Source organism: Chiloscyllium plagiosum, unplaced genomic scaffold (genome assembly GCF_037043375.1).
Source record: "Chiloscyllium plagiosum isolate Xiang-an unplaced genomic scaffold, Cpla_swu_hap1 HiC_scaffold_48, whole genome shotgun sequence".
In the NCBI taxonomy this organism is placed as follows: domain Eukaryota; kingdom Metazoa; phylum Chordata; class Chondrichthyes; order Orectolobiformes; family Hemiscylliidae; genus Chiloscyllium; species Chiloscyllium plagiosum.
The window spans coordinates 10,578,512-10,605,298 of NW_028270186.1; the positions used below are offsets into that span (position 1 = coordinate 10,578,512).

At 41.3% G+C, this 26,787-nt stretch overlaps 1 protein-coding gene across 1 annotated transcript in view; it reads right to left on the reverse strand.

Annotated features, from left to right (window-relative positions):
• Window positions 1-26,787, reverse strand: part of LOC122543101 (inactive carboxypeptidase-like protein X2) — an 81,232-nt gene that overhangs the window by 40,381 nt on the left and 14,064 nt on the right. Inside the window, exons 3-8 of the mRNA XM_043681354.2 lie at window positions 23,357-23,416; window positions 21,714-21,821; window positions 21,089-21,172; window positions 12,581-12,685; window positions 11,040-11,120; window positions 4,561-4,635 (exon numbers count right to left, since the gene is read on the reverse strand). Coding sequence (XP_043537289.2) covers window positions 4,561-4,635; window positions 11,040-11,120; window positions 12,581-12,685; window positions 21,089-21,172; window positions 21,714-21,821; window positions 23,357-23,416 — 513 coding nt within the window. The remainder of the gene's footprint in view (window positions 1-4,560; window positions 4,636-11,039; window positions 11,121-12,580; window positions 12,686-21,088; window positions 21,173-21,713; window positions 21,822-23,356; window positions 23,417-26,787) is intronic.

Here is a 26,787-nt window from a genome sequence, read left to right on the forward strand (position 1 = left end):
AAGAATATGGTGTTTTAAATGTTTATTGTCCCCCAGCTCATCCTATTAAATTCTTGGTAGATGCTTTTTCTAAACTGATAAGTCTCAAGTCTCACCACATCATTATAAGGGGAGATTTTAACTGCCTCATGGACCCCACAGTAGACAGGTTGCCAAAAGGTCCCTCGATACCCTCTGCACAAACTAAACTGTTATTGGGTCTGTGTGGGGAATTAGGGTTGGTGGACGTCTGGAGGTGTCTCCACCCTACAGGTAGGGATTTCACGTTTTTCTCCAATCCGCATAGATGTCACACGAGGATTGATTTTTTTCTGACCCCTGCGGTAACCCTGGATCTGGTGGCATCCTGTACAATTGGTAATATTGCCATCTCTGATCATGCTCCAGTGTACCCCCTGATTAAAATTAAGGATGTTACATTGGATTCAAGGTACTGGCGAATGGACCCCTTTATTCTCATGGACAATAAGTTTGTGGACTATTTCTCTAGGGAATTTTGGGAATTCCTAGACATCAACATAGGCTCGGTTGATAGCTCATCTGTTCTCTGGAAAACTGCCAAAGCTTATGTCAGGGGGTTAGTTATTTCATATTCCACCAGTAGAAAGCGGCAGAAGGGTGAGCAGCAACGTCTCCTTGAAGCACGGTTGAAGGCAGCCAAGAAGGCCTATTTTGACAGACCTTCGTTGGTCAAACTACATAGGATTACGGCACTGCGGTCTGCACTAAATTCCGTGCTCACGCAGACGGCAAAGAAGGAGGTGGCTTTTGCTAAGCAAAGGTTATACGAGCATGATGACAAGCCAGGCAAATACTTAGCATACCTTGCCAGAAAGAGGAGTGCCCCACAAACCATTACAGCAATTAGGGAAGGGTCTGGGAACCTAACGTGATTCTAAAAAGATTAATGTGGCTTTCCAGAGATTCTACTCTAAGTTATATCAGTCTGAGAATTGTGAGGAGGGGCAGGCCAAAATGGAATCCTTTTTTAGAGATCTGAAGATCCTGGGTGTGACTCCCAAACAACAGTCCTTTCTCAATGCCCCGTTATCAGAGCAAGAAGTGCAGGAAGCTGTGAGGCAGCTTCAGAGTGGAAAGGTGCCCGGTCCTGACGGACTTCCCAGTGAATTCTATAAGAAATTTATAAGTATACTGTCAGGCTTGATGCTGAATATGTTTAATGATTCATACAGTCATGATTGTCTCCCACCATCTTTGAGAGAGGTCAATATTTCATTTATCCTTAAAAAAGGGAAGGATGCAGAAGGCTATGCTTCATACAGGCCCATCTTGCTCTTAAAAGTGGACTTTAAGATCCTCTCTAAGACTCTCGCATTCAGGCTGGAGACTGTGTTACTCTCTATTATTAAAGAGAATCAGACGGGCTTCATAAAGGGTCACAGATCCTCCAATAATGTTAGGAGGCTGCTTAACGTAATTCAAGCAGCCAATACAGGGATTGGTGATTTCTTTAGATGCAGAGAAGGCATTTGACCGAGTTGAGTTGCCGTACCTTTTCTATACTCTAGACCGGTTTGGTCTGGGCCAAGTTTTCATAAGATGGGTACCTCTTGCGGCGGTCATTACCAATGGCGTACGATCAAGCAATTTTAGTATTTCTAGGGGAAGTCGGCAGGGCTGTCCCCTTTCACCATTACTTTTTACGTTGGTGATTGAACCGTTGGCAGAGGCCATTCATGGGGATCTCAATATATCAGCTTCAGAAGTGGGGTCAAAATTACACAAGATCTCGCTGTATGCAGACGATGTTCTAATTTTCTTGACAAATCCAGCAGTTTCAGTGCCTTGCCTGATACAATGCATTCACGTGTTTGGCGCTTTTTCAGGGTATAAGATTAATTTTGCTAAATCAGAGGCTATGCCTATGTGTGGTCTTACGAAAGAGTTGGCTCTTGAGAGTGACTATAGATTCCCATTTAGGTCGTCACAGGGGCGTTTTGTGTATTTGGGCATATTCATTACTCCAGTTCTGGATTGGCTGTTCAAAACCAATTTTACTCAATAATTTGAAAAAATTAAACAAGATCTGCAAAGATGGGAGGCACTTCCAGTCTCATGGTTGGGTCGGATAGCGCTTATTAAGATGAATATTCTCCCTCGTTTGCTATACCCTATATGGATGCTCCCCCTGATTTTCAATAAACAAACACTCAGGAGACTGAACAGTTGGTTCAGCTCCTTTATCTGGCACTGTAAACGGCCCCACATTAAATTAGCCAAACTGCAGTTGCCTCACAGATTGGGGGGAGTAGACCTTCCGGACATTAAAAATTACCAATTAAGCTTGCTTTTGACCTACGTGAGTGATTGGGTTTGTGGGAACCCTCTTTCAATATGGCTAGATATCGAAGCCTCCCAGGCAAGGTGCCCCCTTACCAGTTTGCTGTTTTTGGACAAGGTGAGGACAGTTAGGGAATATTGCCATAACCCAATAGTCATCAATACTGTTAAAGCATGGAGGGCAATTCAGCAGAGAGAAGATAATATTAGCAAAACACCTTTGTTTACACCTTTAGTGGGTGTGCTAGGTTTTCAACCAGGTATGATCGATTCAGGATTTAAACGTTGGGCACCTAGGGGTATATCTTGCATGGGTGATTTATTTGAGGGAGACATAATGATGTCCTTCGGTCCGTTAGTACGAAAGTATGAGTTACCTAATAGAGACTTCTTTCGTTTTTTTCAAGTTAGGCATTTTATTCAAAAAAAGACCATACTTTTGACAGATCCCTACAAATCTGACATAGAAAGAGGGGTACTAAGGGCTAAGAGTACAGTCTCTGTCAGTACTTTATATCACCAATTGGGGGGTGCCACCTCAGATGAGTCTGATCAACTCTGCAAGATGTGGGAAAGAGAGCTGGGTGTTGAAGTTTCTTCAGAGGCTATTTGGGAGAATGCAAGGAAGATATCAATTTGCAATAGGACCCATGCTTTACAGTTGAAGATTCTCCACAGGGTCCACTTAGCCCCAGGCCGTTTGTCAAAGTTTAAACCAGGGGTATCTTCAGCATGTCCCAAATGCAAGGTCTGCATGGGCACTCTTACCCATTGTCTTTGGTCTTGTGACAGGCTTCAAACATATTGGAGCGCTGTGGCGGGTGCAATGGAGAGGATTTTAGGTGTAGAGGTGGAGAAGGACCCTATTGTGCTCCTTTTGGGCCTACCCATTGTATTTCCTGCAGACGCCCATAAGAAAAAACTTTTCAATATTCTTACGTTCTGTGCAAGGAAGAATATCTTGCTCGGTTGGATATCCGAAAACCTCCAGGCCTGTCGGGTTGGCGGAAAATTGTTGTGGAGCATATTCCTCTGGATTTTCTCACAAATGTGGTACACCACAAAACTGAGAATTTTTACAAGACATGGCAACCCTTTTTGAAATACCTGGACACAGATTTATCTGCCACACTAACAAGGGCTTTTATATAGCCGTAACGATTGTGTTTCATGAGTCCAATATCCAGGGAGGAGGAACTGTGAATGTATGTGTGTTTTGTTTGGCTGGGATGAGTTATTACTATTTATTTGTTTGTTGTTAGGTATTTATTTATTTAGTTAAATAGCTAGTTTAGGTTTTTCTTTAATTTTATTCTTCTCTATATATGTTTATACATTCGTATAAGAGGGTGGGTTGGGAAATTTTTTTATTATTTGCGTTTAGTTTTGAAATATTTTTGTACTGTTTTGAATTGCATTGTTTTGTATTTGTTGTAATATTTAAAAATCTATTTTTTCTTAATAAATATATTATAAAAAAGTGGAGAATGGGGTTTCAATGCAGAAATCCCACACTCATTTCCAACTGATATAATTTTCATTGTTAAAGGAAAGGGGACAGGGTGTGAATCACATAGATAGGAGATGGGAGCTCAACAGTACCATTTGACTTTTGTTCTGAATTGTAAAATACCTCATTTTTGCTGTTCCAGGGCTTTACGAGCAATATAAGAATCATGAATTTGTGAAAAAGACAGAATCACTCTTGAAGGGCAGACAAATTCTTTTTGAATCTCATGGTCTGAAGTTATTTAAATCCCCAGCCCTTAGGAATAAAAGGACTGCAGTGTTCACCTCGAATTACAAAAAAATCTCCTTGCATACTGCTGGACCACTTTGATTGACAGGCCATCTTGCATATCTTTAAAAAGCTATCACCATCTGTTAGTGCAGATTTATATGAGTTCATTTTTGATATTTCCCAAGAGCTGTTGTTATAGCTGAGTGTCTTCTGAATACTTGGCTGAGTTTTAAATATTTCATGTTTTGAAAATATCTAATGTCCCAAGGTCCACAGCCTTTGGAGAAGCTTTTGTGGATTATCACTACCCTCTATGTGAAAAATAGTTTCCTCATTTCACTTAGCTTTGTTGATACTATTTAAGGTACCAGAACACATGCTCAGGACTGTATCAGGTGTTAGTCTCATCAGTCTGTACCAATGAATTGAATCACGGATAGTGTGAACTGATAAATTAGTGGGGAGAAACATTAACAATCAAGTTAAAGCAATAAATCTCTCAAAAGAATTTCACTGACTTTTTCCCAGTGGTGGCAAATATTCGTCTGGTTCTGTCTCCTCTGGAATCCTCCCATCAGGTTTCTTGGGGATAACTGCAAAATACAAAACAGTATGTCACCACAGCCATATTTCTTGTATATCCCAATTCTCTGAATCACCAATATACAGTATATATTGTTACGATTTAAATTTTGAGTGACCAGGCCATGTTGTAACTATTAACTGAAGATCCAATATAGACTGCAACCATAAATTCCAGTGTCCAGACTTTAAACAGCCGAGGACTTAGTATGTCTTTCTTTTCCGATTTTCTTCCTTTTTGAAGGCACTGAGTGTTGAAGGAATTTTGTGTGGTTCCGAGGCCGTGAAAGAATATCCAAGTAGCCAGTCCTTGAAGGTGGAATTTCTGGAGGGTAGTTGATTCTGCCTTTATTTGATATTCACACATGCATGTTTTCTGGCAGAGGTCAATGAATCATGGTCAGCAACGGAAATGCTCACTTTGTGTCTTCATTTGCATTAGTTGGTGCTGAAGACAAAAATATTGTGTCAAATGCAACTGGACCAAGGATCATACCTTGGATCTCCTAGTCTCAGTAAGATAAGGCATATCAAGTGAAAAAGTTGTGAACACTCGAATTCCAGGCATTCAACTTAAAGTACACTTAACCCACTTGTTATTCATATGTCAGTTAATTGTCTCAGACATTGCACATGACTGATTGATACTGTTTAAAATTACTGAAATGATGGGATAATGCTGATCCGAACCATGAAAGTCATCGTGCTAATTTAGGGAAAATTGTATGGCAAAACCTTCATTACAGTAATAAGTTCACACAAATATGTTCAAATGTAGAAGCTGCTTATTATCATTAAGGTGCACAACATTTCTGTTCAGAAAGCTGCAAATCCAAACAGTGCTCCAGTGACAGAAACATTAACAATTGAATTCTCGAGTGATTGCTATCTTCTGATTACTTGTGAAATATGTTGCTTGAAACATGAATTCCCCTTTCCACCCACTTCAGTCTTTCTGGTTTCATTGACTTCTCCATCAATAAAAAGACTTGGGCAAAGAATTTCAATGGTGTTACTCAAACTCAGAAGTACAGGTAGTTCTTCTGTAATGTGTGTTTCTTCAGCACGAATTGGGTATAACATGACTGATGAATTGTGCACGTTGTTTGCACAACACGAACTTTCTGCTGAATGGCTATATCGGGTTTTTTGAAACGTGATCTACAGTGCGATTTCTACAGCAGTTTCCTAAAGGAACACAACTGTTTCATTATAGCAAAATGACCTGTACTAACAGCCTTTTCCAATCCTCCAGATTGCTCCACCAATTTCTTTTTATGCCATGTACATCAGCTACATGGCATGAGGTCCAGATGACACACTTCACAAGACTGAGCTCAAGTTAGGAGTTGTCCATTCGCCTCTTAAAGTCTGGTCCACCATTTGATATAATCATGCTGGTCTTATTGTGGCCTCTACTTCTCTTCTCCTGTCTTCCCTCAGTGAGCCTTGACTCTTGAATCAAAAATCTATCTCACTCACCCTTCAATATGTTCAATGATCCAGCCTCGATTGCTCTCAGGGAAGAGAATTCCACAGACTAACAATCCTCTGAGCAAAATATTAGTTATCCTCATTTCAGTCTTGGCAGACCCCTAATTATTAACTTATTTCACTTGGTTCAGATGCTTTTACCAGGGAAACACGCCTCAGCAGCTTCCCAGTTGAGTCCCTTCAGCATCTTTCATGTGTCAATTAAATCACTTCTCATTATCGGCTCAACCTGCTCACTTTTTCCGCACATGCTAAAGTCTTCATTCCAGGAATCAGTCAAGTGCACAGTTGTCTGTTGACCAGTGGTGTTCCACCAGGATCAGTGCTGGGACCTCTGCTGTTCGTGGGCTACATAAATGATTTGGAGGAAAACATAGCTGGTCTACTTCATAAGTTTGTGTACGATACCAAGATTGATGAAATTGCGGGTAGTGAGGAGGATTGTCAGAGGTACAGCAAGGTCTAGATCAGTTTGTAGGCATGGGCAGGAAAATGGCAGATGAAATTCAATCTGGACAAATGTGAGGCATTTTGGAAGATCAAGTACAGGTGGAAATTATGAAGTGAATGGCAGAACCCCTCAGATATGCAGAGGGATCTGGATGTGCAGATCCACAGATCACTTAGGAAGACAGTGCAGGTATAAGGTCATAAAAAAGGCTTGCCATCATTGGAAGTGCCATTGAGTATAAGGATAGGCAGGTTATGCTGCAACTTTATAGAACTTTAGTTAGGCCACACTTGGAATATTGCATACAGTTCTGCTCATCACACTACCTGTGCTATATTGTTCTTTATTCTTTCTGTAAATGAAGACAGCTTTAGTATGGAAGGGCAAAATATGTTGGTGCAGGCTTGGATGACCAAAGACCTATTCCTGTACTGTATTGTTCTTTGTACCAGAAGGATTTGGATGCTTTGGGGAGGGTACAGAAAACATTTACCAGGATATTGCCTGGTATGGGGGATTTTGGCTGTGATGAGAGGTTGGATAGACAGGGTTTGTTTTCACTGAAATGCAGGAGGTTAAGGGGGGAACCTGATAGAAGTGTGTAAGATTGTGAATGGCACGGATAGAGTGGAAAGTATGGGGCTTTTTCTCAGGGTGGAGGGATCAATTACTAGAGGACACAGGTTCAAGGGTGTGTGGATGGAAGTGATGGATTGGGGATGGTGGTAAAGTTTAAAAGAGATGTGCGAGGTAAGTTTTTCACACAAAGGGTGGTGAGTGCCTGGAGCGTGCTGCTAGAGGAGGTGTTGGAAGCAGACATAATAACAACATTCAAGAAACACCTGGACGAATACATGAATAGGAAGGCAATAGATGGATATGGATCCTGTAAGTGAAGACAGCTTTAGTATGGAACGTTAAAATATGTGGCCACAGCCTTGGAGGGCCAAAGGGCCTGTTCCTATGCTATATTGTTCTTTGTTCTTTCACCACATCTGATGCAGTAATATCCTTTTATAAGTAAGGAGACCAGATCCGCACAGTCTTCCCAACACTTCCCTATTATTGTAACACAATTCCCTTGTAACAAATGACAACATTCCACTTACTTCCCTCATCTGTCACTGTATCTGCAGTTAACTTTCATTCATGTACCAGAGCACCAAGATTCTGCTGTACCAACAAGCCCATTTAATAATTCAATATTTTTCTATTTTTCTGACCAAAGTGGACAAGTTCACTTTTGTTCCCCCCATGTTATACTCGGTCTGCCAAATTTGAGCGCATTTTACATCTTGGCCATTTTGTTTCTTATCTTTGTGTCTTTATGTCCTCAGCAAAAGCAGCAACTCTACATTTGGTCCCTTCATCTAAATATTTCATGCAGATTGTAAACAGTTGAGACCTCAGCACTGATCCCTCAGCATTCCACTCAGTTCAGCTTGCTAACCTAAAAGTGACCCCTTTCTTCCTATCTGCTTTCTGTGAGCTAACCAATCTGCTATCTCCGTTAATATGTTACCCTCTACACTGTGTGTTCTTAATGGGTGAAAGAGCTTTTCAATTGCCGCCTTATTGAATACCAGTGAACTGATGTTTTGTAACTGCGAACTTCCATTATTTCACACTATCTCCTCATTCATTCTTTTTTGAGATTTAACAATTGTCATCTTGTCCCAAAGTAACATGATTTTTTTTAATGCTCATATAAAGTTCTTTTTCAAGTTGAGGAAACTGTTGTCAACTTGACATTATCCATGTCCATATCGGTTCATGATTTCTACTAAGACTTGGCTCAGAACGATCTATTGGTGCTCTTATTGTCTAACCTGCAAGCTTTGGGATCTCTGCTCTTTTATGCTTTCATAATTCTTTGTCTTTAGTATTACAACATGTGACGCAGTCTGGCACTACACACTTTTAACAAAAATAATTTTCAGTGATCGCTGATCTCAGCTACTTTCAGGCTGTAAGACATTTAATTTAGCTCAATGTTTGTTGCGTCTAATTCTTACCATCTTATTCTGTCAATTATCAATTTCCTCAGCTCTTTCTCCGCTGTCCCTTCTCCACTCCATTTCTTTTCTCATTCTGTCGCCTCAACCACTCACTTCTCATTCTTTCCTTTTTCATCTGAACACTCTGGACTCATTGTCTTATTTCAATGCACTGAATCATGACTATTATGTAATGTGATGGATTTCAATCTTAAAGTCATAGAGTTTTTACAGTATGGAAAGAGGACATACAGCCCTGCATGTCGACACTAGCCATCAAACATCCATCTATTGTAATCCCATTTTCCAGCACTTAGCCCATAGCCAAATAAGCTATGATGTTTCATGTGTTCATCTAAGTAGTTCTTAAATGTCTTGAGAGTTCCCGCCTTCACAACCCCTTGAGGCAGCGAGTTCCAAATACCCATATTCTCTGGGTGAAAAATACTTCTCTTAAATCCTCTCTAAACCTTAAAAACTAGCAGGCGAAAGGCATCTCCTGATCTAACCTGTCGAGGCCCTTTTTAATAGATTTATTTCCTTCATGCCTTTTGATGGGAGAATGGAAATATAAATTTGTTCAGTTCTTTGATGGCACACTTTCATGCCTGATTTTCATATCCAGACGGCAGGCATGTTTAGCTTTTGAAAGTTTTGCTGAGTTAAAATGAAATTCCTGTATCTCCTCTCGTAATAATACCACATCCAGAGAATTCAGTTTCATCGTCATATCACCTTTACTTTTTGTCTGTAAACTCCGCAAACATTCATTCAAAACATGTATATTGCTCCCCTATGTGGGAAGAGTCATCTTATACCCATCTCAGATTTTTACACAGAAGAAAAAGCTTTTGTCTATCAGGCAACCTGTCCAGCAATACCACTCTCTCTCACATCCCCTCTTCTAGCCTTTTTCCATGTCATTTTATCAATACAATCATAATATTTTCTGTTTTTCTTGATAAATGAAAAAAAATCTAAAATGTCTTGCCTCTTTGCATTCTCTCTTACTTCGCACACCTTCACCACTGCATTGAAACAAATTATCGCATTGTTTCCCAGACTAACTTTTTTTTTCTCAGATCCTCAAAACAGGAATACTTACTAGCATCAATTATTTTTCTCCTGCCACAGTCTGTTAAAACTGACGCTTGACATTACCGAATGAGAAGAAATGGTGAAGAAAATCAGAAAATGGTATCATGGAGGCTTTGACACTTCATGAAGATTACTAAAGTTGACAAATCTTCACTTGAGATAGGTGTTGCTGTCTTTAATGTCAAGGAAGATTAAAATCGGATACTAACTATTTTTGTCAGTAAGAGTAATTAAGCAAAGTGACAGTGATATGAGGCTGAAAAAATGTTTTGCATTGTTAAAAGTGAGAAACACTAGAAGGAATTGATGTGAGAAAGCATGATGAGAAGAGAATGTGGAAAATGTATATGGAATTCAGTGTAAATGCAATGTGGAGCAAAATATGCAGATATGCCTCATCTCACCAGCTACATAAACCCCTCACCACACTCCTCCCTTTGCACAATCCCATGATTATTCAAGATTTCATGATTGTGTCACAATTTTTGTCTACTGATATTCTATAATTTATTATTGCTACAATAAGAACTTGTTTCATGTTGGACCAGAGGTTTTATTTTATTTTAATTCCCACTTGATTTTTCAAAGCCACACACCTCATCTATCCAAATGGGTAGGTATGTAGTTGGATGTCCTTTCATGAGGCACTGGCATAGCAGGTGGACTGTGCCAAAGACCACCCTACTTCCTTCTCTTTTGTCCTGATGGGGAGATTCTCAGTTTTGACAATGTTCCCTTTTTTTTCATTTCTTTTACCATTGGTCATAGCAGATAAACTGGTTTCTGCTAGCTGTTTCTGCAATTTACAGCAAACCAAATTTGCAGTCTCTGTTGCAAAACAGGCACTTCAGATTTGTTATTTCTTGGAAATATTTCTGGACACCATTCTGTTGAAATGCCATAATTTAATTCCTATTGTCCTTTTCTTTGTATGGAAGGTCTTTAATATGCACTATGTTAAGATACATCTGTAAAGTATTGCTGACAATAGGGTGGGTTCCTGAGGCTGCCATAAGTTGAGTGCAGGTCTGCAGATAAAGGAATGAAACTGGGAAATGTGATATTGTCTTCCTGAGACCCAAACAATGGGGAGATGAAACATGGATTGTGTCTGGATATCTTTCCAGATATATTGCAAAATCTTGCAATTGTAATGTTTTATCATCTTTGTGAGGATGACATTTTAAATATGTGTTCCGAATTTCCTAAAAATCACATTTTAGAATGCGACAAAGAGACTGAACTAGTGTTCAGAGAAATTGCACGTTTCATTTGAGATTTTTCATTTAACTTGTAGCACAATTAAGGATCCTTCAAAATATTATTGTGCAGACAAAAAGCAATAGGACATATCATTGTCATTAAAAATACTTACAGTCTTCTTCATTCCAAGTATATGCCTCCCCGAGATCTTCATAGTCGTATATTTCATCAAGATCGGGCTCTTTAGGTTGCACTGAAACACACAGAGAATTCATCTTTTGCTGATTTGACTATATTTGCTGTTAAGCCAGGAGCAAAGTTGGTGTATTCCTGTGTCATTCACTATCATTCACACATCTACGATTGGTATTTGGAATTAGAAAAGTTACATTCTCTTTTAACAGAAATGGATATCTCCCTCTCCACTAAGTTCTGATTGTCTCAGTATGCCTCTTGCAAAGTAAAATTGCTGTGTGAATAAACTAGCAAAGATCTAAAGGTTGAAAATTGAAAAAAAAACTGGAAAAGCAAAGCAGGCCACTCAGTGTCAGAGAAAAATGGCACTATCCGTTTGAAGGCCATTCAGTTTTGTTAGACCATAGAAAATAGTAACAGGTGAAGGCATGTCAGAGCCTTGACCCTGCTCCTCCACTCAATACAATCATGGCTGATCCGTGTTCTGCCAAATAGTCACACCGCATTTTATTTTAACATTTTTCTTTTGGTTGCTGACCGAACAACCTTTATGCTCCACTACTTTTAAACCATTCACATGAAATAATCTCATATAAGGTTCAGTTTCGTTCAAGCTTATTGTTTACCTGTATGTGAAGCAATATTTTTCTGTTGGCAAGCTCACATGCAGTGTCTCTAGAGTGCTGTCAGTTGAAAAATCTCTTTAAAAAGTGATAAAAGCTGTGTCGCTGGAAATAGTTTGGAACCAGTGGATGCTGAGTTGGTGGTGGCAGTGGGCGGAATGTTTGGAAACGGCGGTGGGGGGGGGGGGGGGGGGGGGGGCGGTTTCTCATTTAAGATTTACTGCCACAAAATTAAATGCTGTTATTCATCTCAAAATTGTATTTTAAATTTCAGTCAGCCTAAATTTTAATTCTGTCTCAAAACGGGCACACTTTAAATTCTGAAGTCGTGGGAATTTTTAAAATATTTTTACAACTGCTGTATTAAAAAAATGTCAGTGAATCAGCTGCTTGCTGACTTCAATGGAAATAAAAATTGAGAAAGATGGTGATTCACTATCATCCATTTCATGCCACAATTATTTTTACTGACGAAGGATGATGATTGCTTTCAGTTCTGTGATAATGTTTTGCATTGTTTGGAACTCTGAATGCCTACAAGCAAGTGGTAGGAAGACTGGAAAGTAATTTTTTGTCGGGCCTTTACTGCTTTCCTACTTTCAATTTTCCAACCGAGCTAAAGAACTCATGTGTCGTATGTGAAAGGACAACGCACAGGCTCACTGCATTAATTTGTTCTTTGTCATTGTATCCTATCATGCCAATTCCCAAACTCAGCAAATTGAGAGTATAGAACATTTCTGACTAACATACTGTCATTGACTACCTCCAATTGGAAGGTCAGGATGAACTTCTTCAGTTACCAGGTTAGTATAAAAACTGGTCCAGGTAGTTGGAATTCAATCAGCCGTGTAAAGTGATGTCAGAACTGGCAGACAAGCAGAAGGCTACTTACACTCTCCATATTCATCTGGTTCAAGTTCATCAATCTCCAACTCAAATTCTAGCTCCTCATCAAGAGTTGTGTCATAATCTTTCTCATCTGGTGTGCTCCACCCATCTGTATTATATTACAGAATTTGATTAGAATGAGGTTTTGGCTTTCCATTTCTGAAATGCTAATTTTCAAAGCTTGTGAAAATCTTTTTATCTGTTACTCAGTTAAACAAAAGAGATCACATTACACCAAAGCAGAGCAACAATTTTGATATCACAAGATGTGGTAGAAATTGGGGTAGCACAGTGGTTAGCACTTTTGCTCACAGTGTTAGGGACCTGGGTTCAATTCCAGCCTTAGGTGATTGCCTGTGCGGGCTTCCTCCGGGTGCTCCGGTTTCTTCCCACAGTCCAAAGATGTGCAGGCTAACTGGATTGGCCATGTTAAATTGCCCTGTGGTGTCCAGGGTTGTATAGGTTAGGGGCATCCCAACTGGGTGGGCTGCTCTTTGGAAGATTGGTGCAGATTTGATGGGCCGAATGGCCTCTCTCTGCACTGTCAGGATTCTATGAAATAAAGTAAGGAACATTTCAAATGCAGGAATTTTTGAATTTCCCTCAAGGGACTTGAATGATACTTCACGACTTCCTGGGAGAATGATGCATACTAATACCCATCTAATTCATTGTTTCATATGAGCAGTTTTCAGTAATGGGCATTTGGGATGCACTTGAATGACAAATTAATAGAAGAATATCAGTATTTTCTCAGTTGGTCTGGTAGCTAATTTGGGGATCTTGGTATGTGATGAGTTTTTCTGATGCTCTGATCGTGTGCCTGCCTTTGAGCCAGAGACATTCAGTACAAGTCCCTCCTCAAGAGTTGATGGCAAAGGAAGACAAATTTACAACATGGCCAAACATTTTGAGTACTAACCTGAAAATCTTTCCAAAACATACTAACAAAAGGAAAATGTGCATGTTGCCACAGTAACTTGGACACAGTGAACAGTAACATCTCACCACCACTTTGTTTAATACGAGGATCAAAACGATTGATTAGTTGTCCTGACACTTTGACAGCCATTGTGTCAGAAGATTGAGGGTTAATGTCCAACTCCAGACACTAGGCTGATACAAGATTAAAGAGCATGGTTACTGCAATGTCTTGATAACATCGATCTCTGATGAGTTCATAAGATATTGGAGCAGAATTAGGCCATTTGGATCTGCTCCGCCATTCAATTATGGCTGATATGCTCCTCATGCCCATTTTCATGCCTGCTCTCCATATCCTTTCTACCCATTACCAACTAAAAATTTGTATAACGTCTTCTTAAAGTTACTCACTGTCCTGGCATCCACCGCACTTTGAGGTACTGAATTCCACAGATTCACAACCCTTTGGAGAAGTAGTTTGTCCTCAACTCTGTTTTAAACTCTCCTTATCCTAAGACTAGACCTCTCATCCTAGAATGGCCCACAAGAGGAAGCATCCACTCCAAATCTATTTTATCCACATCTTTTACCATCTTGAAGACCTCTATTTGATTCCCCCTCATTCTTCTAAATTCCAAGGAGCATGGGCCCAAACTGTTCAACCTCTCCTCATATGACAAACCCCTCATCTCTGGGTTCAATTGAGTAACCCTTCTCTGAACTGCCTGCAATGCCGCGACATCTTTCGTGGGGACCAAGACTGTGCACAGTACTCCAGGTGTGGTCTCACCAATACCTTGTGTAGTTCCCACAATACTTCCTTACCTTTATATTCTTTTAGCTACAAAGCCAACATTCCATTTGCTTTCTTTATTATCTGCTGTACCTGCATGCTAGTTTTCTGTGACTTATGAACAAATCCACTTAGATCCCACTGCACCAGTGCACCCTGAAGTCTTTTCCCATTCAGATAATAGGTCGCTTTCCCATTTTTTCGACCCACATGCATGACCTCGCATTTATCCATGTTAAACTCCATCTGCCACATTTTGGCCCACTCTCCTAATCCACCTATAATCCATTTGTAACATTCCTATTTCCTCATAGCAGTTTACTGACCCGCCTATTTTTGTGTCATCCGCAAATTTGGCTACAGAGCCTTCTATCCCTGTATCCTTCTCAGTCAGCACCTGCAACATGAACTTCATTGTTTATGGGATTGGCTGTCACGTTTCTTCAATTACATCACAAACCAAACTTATAAAATACAACAGGTTGTAAAAGGCACATGACTATGAATGTTTCTGTTGAAATGAAAAAACCTTACAGCTAGAACAAACAAAGTTGTTATCTCTAGTTTGTTATTCCTGCGATGTGCTAACGAGGCGAGGAGAGAGTCAGCAGTTGAACACGTGACTACAGGATGGTGCAGGAGTGAGGTATTCAGATACCTGGATAATTGGGGCTCATTCTGGGTTGGTGGGACCTCCATAAACAGGATGGTCAACACCTGAACCAGAGGGGTAACAATATCCTAGGGGGGAGATTTGCAAATACTCTTTGGGAGGTTTTAACAAATTCAGTAAGGGGATGGGAACCTGAATTGTAGCACCAGTGTTCAGGAGGTTGAGAGTGGTGAGATCATAAATAAGGTTTCAAGGTCGCAAGAGTGTATCGGCAGGCAGGGAGGAGGTTTGAAGTGTGTCAACTTCAATGTCAGGAGCACCCAGAATAAGGTGGGTGAACTTGTATCATGGGTTTGTATCTGGAACTTCCATGTTATGACCATGGGAATAGTTGTTGTAGGTTCTGGGGTTTAGGTGTTTCAGTAAGAACAGGGAAGGTGATAAAAGAAGGGGATTAGATTACTTTACTAGATTAGATTACTTTACAGTGTGGTAACAGGCCCTTCGGCCCAACAAGTCCACACCGACCCTCCGAAGCGCAACCCACCCAGACCCTTACATTTACCCCTTATCTAACACTACGGACAATTTAGCATGGCCAATTCACCTGACCTGCACATCTTTGGACTGTGGGAGGAAACCGGAGCACCCGGAGGAAACCCACGCAGACACGGGGAGAATGTGCAAACTCCATACAGTCAGTCGCCTGAGGCAGGAATTGAACCCAGGTCTCTGGCGCTGTGAAGCAGCAGTGCTAACCACTGTGCCACCGTGCCGCCCACGGAGTGTGGCATTGTTAGTCAAGGCCAGTATTACAGTGGCAGAAAGCATGTTTGATGAGGACTTGTCCAATGAGGTAGTATGGGCTGAGGTTAGAAACAGGAAAGGAGAGATCACCCTGTTGGGAGTTTTCTATAGACCTCCAAAAAAGTTCCAGAGGTGTAGAGAAAAGGATTGCAAAGATGATTCTGGACAGGAGTGAAAGTAACAGGGTAGTTGTTATGGGGGCTTTAACTTTACAAATATTGACTGGAAACGCTATAGTTTGAGTCCTTCAGATGGGTTAGTTTTTGTGCAATGTGTGGGGAAGGGTTTCCTGACATAGTGTGTAGATAGGCCAACAATAGGCAAGGCCACATTAGATTTGGTATGGGTAATGAGCCAGGCCAGGTATTAGATTTGGATGTAAATGAGCACTTTGGTGATACTGACCACAATTTGGTTATGTTTACTTTAGCGATGGAAAGGGATAGATACATACCGCAGGGCAAGAGTTATAGCTGGGGAAAGGCAATTATGATGCAATTAGGCAAGATTTAGGATGCATAGGATGGCAAAGGAAACTGCAGGGGATGGACACACTTGAAATGTGGAGCTTGTTCAAGGAACAGCAACTGCGTGTCCTTAATAAATATGTACCTGTCAGGCAGGCAGGAAGTGGTAAAGCGAGGGAGTTGTGGTTTACTAAAGAAGTTGAATTTCTTGTCAAGAGGAAGAAGAAGACTTATGTTAGGATGAGACATGAGGGCTGTTAGGGCGTTTGAGAATTAAAGTTCACCAGGAAAGACCTAAAGAGAGAGCTAAGAAGAGCCAGGAGGCCATGAGAAGGTGTTGACACATAGGATCAAAGAAAACATGATAGCTTTCCTTGGTATGTCAGGAAGAAAAGAATGAAGAGAGTAAGATTAGGGCCAGTCAAGGACAGTAGTGGCAAGTTGTGCGTGGAATCTGAGGAGATAGGAAGAGGCAGTATTTTGTCAGTATTCACACAGGAAAAAGACAATATTATCGAGGAGAATACTGAGATACAGGCAATTAGACTAGACGGGATTGAGGTTCATAAGGAGGAGGTGTTCGCAATTGAAAATAGATAAGTCCCCTGGGCCGGATGGGAATTATCCTAGGCATCCCTGGGAAGCTAGGGAGGAGATTGCAGAGTCTTTGGCTTTGATCTTTATGTTGTCATTGTCTACAGGAATAGTACCAGAAGACTGGAGGATAGCAAATGTTGTCCCCTTATTCAAGAAGGGGAGTAGAGACAACCCTGGTAATTATAGACCAGTGAGCCTTACTTCAATTGTGGGTAAAGTGTTGGAAAAGATTATAAAAACTAGGATTTATAATTATCTGGAAAGGAATAATTTGATTAGGGATAGTCAACATGGTTTTGTGAAGAGTAGGTCATGCCTCACAAATCTTATTAAATTATTTGAGAAGATGACCAAACAGGTGGATGAGGGTGAAGCGGTTGATATGGTGTATATGGATTTCAGTAAAGCATTTGATAAGGTTCCCTACGATAGGCTACATTTACTATAAACCAACCGACTCCCACAGCTACCTAGACTACGCCTCCTCCCACCCTGCCCCCTGTAAAAACGCCATCCCATATTCCCAATTCCTTCGTCTCCGCCACATCTGCTCCCAGGAGGACCAGTTCCAACACCGTACAACCCAGATGGCCTCCTTCTTCAAAGACCACAATTTCCCCCCAGACGTGGTCGATGATGTCCTCCACCGCATCTCTTCCACTTCCCGCTCCTCCGCCCTTAAGCCCCGCCCCTCCAACCGCCACCAGGACAGAACCCCACTGGTCCTCACCTACCACCCCACCAACCTCCATGTACAGCGTATCATCTGCCGTCATTTCCGCCACCTCCAAACGGACCCCACCACCAGGGATATCTTTCCCTCCCCTCCCCTATCAACGTTCCGAAAAGACCACTCCCTCCGTGCCTCCCTCGTCAGGTCCACACCCCCCACCAACCCAACCTCCAGTCCCGGCACCTTCCCCTGCAACCGCAAGAAATGCAAAACTTGCGCCCACACCTCCCCCCTTACTTCCCTCCAAGGCCCCAAGGGATACTTCCATATCCGTCACAAATTCACCTGCACCTCCACACACATCATCTATTGCATCCGCTGCACCCGATGTGGCCTCCTCTATATTGGGGAGACAGGCCGCCTACTTGCGGAACGTTTCAGAGAACACCTCTGGGACACCCGGACCAACCAATCCAACCACCCCGTGGCTCAACACTTCAACTCCCCCTCTCACTCCACCAAGGACATGCAGGTCCTTGGACTCCTCCATTGCCAGACCATAGCAACACGACAGTTGGAGGAAGAGCGCCTCATCTTCCGCCTAGGAACCCTCCAACCACAAGGGATGAACTCAGATTTCTCCAGTTTCCTCATTTCCCCTCCCCCCACCTTGTCTCAGTCAAATCCCTCGAACTCAGCACTGCCTTCCTAACCTGCAATCTTCTTCCTGACCTCTCCGCCCCCACCCCACTCAGTCCTATCACCCTCACCTTGACCTCCTTCCACCTATCGCATTTCCAACGCCCCTCCCCCAAGTCCCTCCTCCCTACCTTTTATCTTAGCCTGCTGGACACACTTTCCTTATTCCTGAAGAAGGGCTTATGCCCGAAACGTCGATTCTCCTGTTCCTTGGATGCTGCCTTACCTGCTGAGCTTTTCGAACATCACATTTTAAGCATGGGATTGTGGTCAATTTAGTAATTTGGATCAGAAATTAGCTAGTTGTAAGAAGACAGATGGTGGTGGTTGATGGGAAATGTCCATCCTGGAGTTCAATTACTAGTGGAGTATGCAAGGATCTATTTTGGGGTCACTGCTGTTTGTCATTTTTATAAATGACCTGAGTGAGGGCATAGAAGGATGGGTTAGTAAATTTACGGATGATACGAAGGTCAGTGGAGTTGTGGACAGTGCGGAAAGATGTTGCAGGTTACAGAGGGACATAAGTAAGCTGCAGTGCTGGACTGAGAGATGGCAAATGGAGTTTAATGAGGCAAGGTATGAGATGATTCACTTTGGAAGGAGTAACAGGAGTACAGAGTACTGGGTTAATGGTAAGATTCATGGTAATGTGGATGAGCAGAGAGATCTTGGTGTCCATGTACATAGATCCCTGAAAGTTGCCACCCAGGTTGATAGTGTTAAGAACGCATATGGTTTGATTAGATTGCTTACAGTGTGGAAACAGGCCCTTCAGCCCAACAAGTCCACACCGACCCTCCGAAGAGTAACCCACCCAGACCCATTCCCCTACATTTACCCCTTCACCTAACACTATGGGCAATTTAGCATGGCCAATTCACCTAACCTGCACATTTTTGGACTGTGGGAAGAAACCAGAGCACCCGGAGGAAACCCACACAGACACATGGAGAATGTGCAAACTCCACACAGACCATTGCCTGAGGCGGGAATTGAACATGGGTCTCTGGCGCTGTGAGGCAGCAGTGCTAACCACTGTGCCGCCCCAAAACACAGTGGCACTCCCTGCAGTTATTGAGTTCGAACTTGATTTTACTCAGCACTAAGTTCATTAACCCGAATTAAATTAATGAAGCTCGCCTTTCCTATTTCAGACTACCTCTAAGGGTCTACCTAGGACTTGAACCCAGGGCCTTTCAAATCTCATCCCAACTCTAACCACATGGCCACCAGACACATGCATATGGTGTGTTAGCTTTTATTGATAGAGTTGGGTTTGGAGCCATGAGGTCATGTTGCAGCTGTACAAAACTCTAGTGCACCCACACTGGGAGCATTGCATACAGTTCTGGTCACCGCATACTAGGAAGATGTGGAAGCATTAGAAAGGGTGCAGAGATTTACCAGGATGTTGCCTGGTATGGAGGGAAGGTCTTATGAGGAAAAGTTGACAGACTTGAGGCTGCTTTTCACTGGAGAGATGGTTGAGTGGTGATTTATTAGAGACATACAAGATGATCAGAGGATTAGTTAGGGTGGACAGTGAGAGCCTTTTTCCTCAGATGGTGATGGCTAGCATGAAAGAACATAGCTTTAAATTGAGGGATGACAGATATAGGACAGATATCAGAGGTAGGTTCTTTACTCAGAGTAGGAAGGGCATGGAATGCGCTGCCTGCAACAGGAGTAGACACACCAACTTTAAGAGCATTTAAATGGTCATTGGATAGGCATACTGACGAGAATGCAATAGCGTAGATTAGATGAGCTTCAGATTAGTTTCACAGGTTGGTGCAACATCAAGGGCCGAAGGGCCTGTACTGCACTGTAATGTTCTATGTTCTATCTTGTCTGAACCTGTTCTAATGTAAAGATTTTCCTCAAATGATCTTAAATGTACATGGCCAACCTGTCATTATGCTTCTAATCCACTTGTTATCCAAAAGGATATGAACAAATTCTTGTGTGTCAGATGTCAATATGAACTAGGTCCTCATCTCAACAATATGCTACTTTTGCAGTACTTCACTGTGTTTCTATTTTCATTGAATCAGAGTCCATTAGGAGACCAATTAATTTCTCACAACTGTGATAACTAATGTGGAGGAGTCTCTCCCAAACCACTTTCCCTTCTCTATCAATTCTTTTTCAGATTTTAATCACTTTCTTCACAAAGATATTACAGTCTCTGTCTCAAAAACCACTCATATTCCCTTGTTCTTGGTTATTCTTGATTCTCCAACCAATGAAATCAAATGCTCACTGCTAAGCTTATATAATTGTGCCTAATTTGGAAAGCTGTTATAAAAATCTTTCTTAAGCATTTCTGTTTCAATAGAAATATTTCAGTTCTGACTTTTCTTCATGACTATTTAATATGTTTTCATTTTTAAAAACTGAAACATTTAGATTCAAAGGAAGTATTTATCCTCCACTAATTTTCTGGAGACCAATAAATATCATATCAAGCAGAACTTTGAAGCTGGAAGAAGCTGCATAGACTAAGTGCCTCTTATATTTCTTTGAAATGCAGCCACTGTTGATCAAAGACGGCTACCCCTCAAACCGTCAAAGACTAAGAATGCTATATTTTTAAAGAGCGCAAGTTTGGGACACAAAGGATGATTCACCCTGTAGGAAGTTTTTTGGAACTTGCATAACACTGCTGGCTGATGTTCAGACTCTACACCTTCAACCTTTTTTGCAAAACCACTTCCTATCTTCCTTCTTTGAGACTTGGATTACGCCACCCCACCCCACCCCTCCCCACACCCGATGCTGACTCTCCTCTCAAGGAGTCACAATATCCACTCAACACAGGGCTGATGTTATGTTTCACTTGTATCTACTGTTGTAAAACCAAGTGCTCATGACTAGAGATATATCTATGTGGTAGCTCTGCACATGTTTTGCAAAGTAAATTGTTTGAAACATACATTCATCCACATGTTCATCTATTCCATAATCATAATTCTCTCCAAATGACTCAGTTGGGACTTCTGCAGCTTCTGTAGGTTCAGCTGTAAAAGGAATTAAGAAAGATCATGTTTGAGTACTTCACATGCAAGAATGGAATTAACTAAGATACACAAAACAGAGTAAGATGAACAGTACCTTAAATACACCTTAAATATCAGAAATAGAGCTATAAAACACAGCAAGTGGCAATTTGCCCCATCACGTGTGTGCCAGAACTTTGAAACAGCTATCTATTAGTCCCAATCCTCTGCTCTCCTCCCACAAACATGCTAATTTTTGCATTTCAACGATATGATCTGAAGAGTAAGATTCTAGATTGCAAGAACAGTTCCAACTGCCAAACTGGCGTTAAATATATTCCTTTGAGCTCATGCCTGTCACCAATTCCAATTTGTTATGAATTGTTTCCAACGAGTATTTTAATTTCAGCTCTCTTTGCAGAGCCACATCACATCTCATACTGTATTAAATAGACCTCCCTGTTTATTCACCACTTGAGATACTTAAGCATTAGAGTACTATATGGCGTCTGGCTCCAACTAGAAAATTCTATCCACGTTATGAACAGGAGGGATAACCTACCAGTTTTCTCTTCTTCAATGATTTCCTTTTCCTCAGTGTCGTATTCAACATAAGATGGTAGTGTGAATGGCATGGCAGGTGGTTCAGTTGGCCACAGGTCATATTCAACTGAGTAAAAAGCAGATTTTAGTTGTTTTCTGTCACAGTTTGTCTTCATGTTAAAAATAGGTTTATGCTTAAAACGCAAACTTTTAATTTATGTCAGTTTGGCTCATGAATTCCAATCTCCTTGGTCCCCAGGTAAATACCAAGATTCAAGCAAGACTAGGAACTCACCGTCACTTCTTATGATGTAGTGTACTGAATAATTCCTATCTTACACTGGTGAACACTAACCCATCTGTTTCCTTCCCTCAGGAGTCTCTCAGCTTTCCTCTTTAGTATGTCAGCTTCGTGTCTTTTTGTGGGTTCTTAAGTCTGGTTGCTACATCTGCATTTGATTAATTTTTTTTTTAAATATGGAAAAACCCAAAGGTTTTGACAGAAAGAAAGCTGGAATCTGTACAGATCAGAATCAAAAAGATCTTTTTCACTGATGCGTTGTTTCCTTTCACCATTGGTTGCAGTGTGAGAGTTAAGCATTTATTCACCTTTGAATGGGACCAGGAGACAACTGAACTCTGAGCACTCTCGGAGAGTCATCTGTCAGACACCTGAAAGTTATAACTTCTTAAAAAATTTACCTTTGGCTGCCAGCAGTTCCTCTGAATCCCAGCTCCCCAAGCCTGGCCATTTAAAAATAAAGACTTGCATATTTCATGCAGTAATGTTGAAATAAGGAATAATAATAAACTTAAATATGAAATGGCAGCAATATAGCTGTGACACTTGTTCAAAAAGCACCCCCGCCCCAGGAACTTGGCTGTGCAATTCCACTATGTGGATGTAAGATGAGCACTGGTTGAGACCCAATGGTGATTCCTCCAACAGATGCATAATACGTCAGCACACACTGGGATGGTCACTCAGGACAGTTACAAATGAGTGGTGATGGGTGGAGCTGTACCCTAGTGAAAGTCAGTACTCCCCAGGGTTGAAAGAACACAAATGTAAACTGTGGAGACACTGAAATCATTTGCTATAAAACATGCTTTTCCTTCTCTTGATCCCCAGTTATGCTTTTCTTTTTTCATTTATGGCATGGACGCATTGCTGGCTGGCCAGCATTTACTGCCCCTCTCACTTTGCCCTTGAGGAGGTGGGAGTGAGCTGCCTTCTTGAACTGCTGCAATCCACACATGGTGTGTGTTGACCCACAATACTGTAATGGAGGGAATTCAACAATTTTATAATAAATTTATATTATTAACCTTTCATATTACTTTTTTGTAATAATCGAAAATTGAGCAATTTACATGATTACACCAAAGAACTCAGTTTTTGATCTGATTTACCAGCAGCAAGCAGAACACTGAAACACTGGCTTTAGTTGTCAAACCCAGGAATATCAGGGAATGAGCACAACAGATCTCAGAATTGCAGTTTAATTGGCCACTTGCTTTTCAATTGTCGTATAATAAAGCAAGCAAAGGGATTTTGTTTGGGAGGAATCAGAGCTGAAGTTGAACTGAATGTACAAGTCACCACCTCCTCTCAGAAACACCATGGCTGCTTGGATTTCATTTGATCCTAATTAGACTTACATATTTCCAGGCCCGTGACAATTTCTTCCATCATTTCTGTGACAGGCTCAGTTTGAATTTCTATAGATCAGAAATAAACTAAAAGTTAGACATATCTGTAAACAGGTCATGATTTATACTCTTTTTCTACTTCAGAAATAAAATTGAAATAAGCCATTCACAAAGTATCATAAAGCATGGAGAAGATATTCAGCCTACCATGTCCATTCCTAACACACCGTGGGTGGCACGGTGGCACAGTGCTTAGCACTGCTGCCTCACAGCGCCAGAGACCCGGGTTCAATTCCCACCTCAGGCAACTGACTGTGTGGAGTTTGCACATTCTCCCCGTGTCTGCGTGAGTTTCCTCCCACAGTCCAAAGATGTGCAGGCCAGGTGAATTGGCCATGCTAAATTGCCCGTAGTGTTAGGTAAGGGGTAAATGTAGGGATATGGGTGGGTTGCGCTTCGGCGGGGCGGTGTGGACTTGTTGGGCCGAAGGGCCTGTTTCCACACTGTAAGTAATCTAATCTAATTGAAATCCATGAAAATGCAAAACCTTGTGTGTGATGCCAGCAGTACAAAGGAAACGTGATAATCTCTGATCTTCAATGCTAAGATTCTCAACTTCTATCAGGCATAAACGATTTTCTTCACGTTGGCATCAGCAGCTTACTGTGAATTAAAGCTAAGCCAACAAATATTGTAAATTTGAAGCCGTTGCAGAAAGAGCTGCTGTCCATGCCCTGGAACACTTCAAAGAGAAAAAAAAAAGCATAGGACTCTACAGCTCCATTTGAAGTTGCTCAAAACTCATTCAATTTTATGTGGTTAAGATTAGGGATCGTTGACTTTTGCTTTTCTATGGCTAACTGCCTGTTGTGTACTTCTGAAACTTGGATGTGTCTGGAAGGTGAGACATGTTACCAAAGCTTTTCATCTTGAGTTCAATGTGACAAATATGACAAATGTCAAACAATCACAATTTGCACAAAAGGAGAAAAGAATGCTGATTAAGTTGGCAATCAACTCTGATTGACCATGGCATTGCTTTGAAAGAGATGACAGGGAACTATTGTCTTCCCATGCTTCTGCACAGTTCAGAAAAGGCGCTAAGCTTAGCCATTCTTATTTATTTGCACAGAGTGTGTCCCTGCATCGCATGGGAAACCTATATTTCCCTATTGCTTTTTTCTACTGCATTGCCTTGTCCAATGCCTCTTGCCAGTGCAAGACAAAGGCTTTTTGCATCATGTCTCTTTTCAGCAATACTCATGTTCTGTACCACCGTGTACGTTTCTCAAACTTCTTGCTTTTATTCTATTGTTGGCACAGCGGGCAAAAAAAATCCCAGCTACTTCTTGCTTATGAATGTTCACTTTTGTTAACAATGCAGAGTGGTACAGAACTTAGCTCAAAAGGCTCAGTTACTTTCTTTAGCTTGAAAAAGAAGTATATTTCATCGGAAGGTTTATCACAAGAGGGAATGCAAACAAATAGGTCTGCACTGATTGGTCTTATTTAGAGTCATAGAGTTATACAGCAAGGAAACCTCTGGTCCAACTCGTCCATGCCAACCAGATATCCTAAACTAATCTAAACCCATTTGCCAGCATTTGATCCATATCCCTCTGAATGCTTTCTATCCATATACATCCAGATGCCTTTTAAATGTTGTGATTATACCAGCCTCCACTATTTCCTCAGGCAACGTGTTCCAGACATGCCCCACCCTCTGCATAAAAAAGTTGTGTCTTTGGTTGCTTTTCCAGAGATTCTTGAAACCAAACAGCTGAGGCAGTTAGCTGTGTCGGTTACTGCTGGATCAGACAGCTGTGCATGTTTACTGCTCCATTTTATTCACATCTCATGTGATCACTGCCTTTGCCTCACTCTTCCTCCTTTTAAAAGTGCCTTTGTTTTGATCTTTTTCTTCCCAAAATTCCAAAACAATGCAACAGCTTATAAAATAGTAATTACTGCCCCTTGGATTCTAGGAAATCAGCTCCGACACTGAAAATACAGTCGTCCTCTCGTGCACATGGGGGATATGTTCCAAGACCTACTGCGGAAGCCTGAAACCACAGATATGTGCGAACCCATTCATTTAAATGGGAAATTTATCTTCCCCGCAACCTCCTGGTCCCCGGTTCTGCAACATTCCCTTTTATATGTTCAGGCTGCAGTAAACCGCAGGTAAATGAAACTGCGGTAACAGGACCTGTGGATACGGGGGTCACCCTCTCCCTCAAAAAAGGAGCATCTCTTCCAGCCACAATTTTTTTCCTGTCCTCCATCATGGATTATCCAGGAATCCCTTCATCTGTTGGTTGTCGGAATTATACACGAAGTGCAAAGAGAAGGTAATTTGAGCTTACCGATAACACCAACTAGCATTTATTTGGTGCCTTTAACATAGTTACTGCCCCAAGGGGCTTCACAAAAGTTATTGAATAGAATTTGGCACCAAGCCAGAGAAAGAGATATGATGGCAAATATCAAAAAGTTGGTTGAACAGGGAGGTCTAAAGGTCTCAAAAGAGGAGAATGGAGAGGCTGAAGGATGGGTCTGGTGCCAGTGGTGGTGCAATTAAAGTCGGATGTGCAATAATGAAAGCCAGAATGAAGGTAAAGGGACCTCATTGTGTTTCTCATTGACATCCAATATGGAAAAAGTGTGACTCATTGGAAATAGTTCAGGAGAGTTTCCTTTTCTGCCCTCATAATAACAGGGAATGATCTTATGGTCACAGAATAGTTGAATTTACATTCACAGTTTGTGCAATGAAGTGAAATGCCAGCCTGCGCTATTTTCTCATTGGGAGATATAAAGGCAAGATGAGTGCTTCAGCACGAGAACAGAGTCAAGTGAAGGTTAGTTGAAACTGCACAAGGAGCATTCTGTGAAGGGAAGCTGTTTCTATACTCCTTTAACAAATTACATATCTATATTAATCTGGATGCCTTAATCCATTGTGCTTGTCTGTGGTCCCTTATCAATTTCTGTTCCTTTGTAAATCTTATTTAATAATATTTTATTATAAATTTATCTTTCCAGAGTACAGGAAAATGACATCACCACAGGAAATGACATCACCAACCCAAAGAAACCCAAACATATAAACAGAAAGCAGGAATCATGTACACTGCTTTGCCTGAGGCCCACTGAAGATGTTACCTAATCGGGTGACGAAACGTCCAGAAATGAACCTCCAAGCTCAGCGAGCAAACCTACATCCATAAACAGTATCTGTCCATGCAGTAAATTAGCCTTGAATTAAATTTGATGTTTTTTCTTTCCAAATTAAATATTTGTAAGTGTCATAAGGAGACGAGCTCAATGCATGAAATATTATGAATGAGTCATAAAACATTTGATCCTTGTCAAAAACTCAATAATATCCTGAGGCATATATCCTCATCACCAGTGTTTTGGACAACCCACTTTTTCTT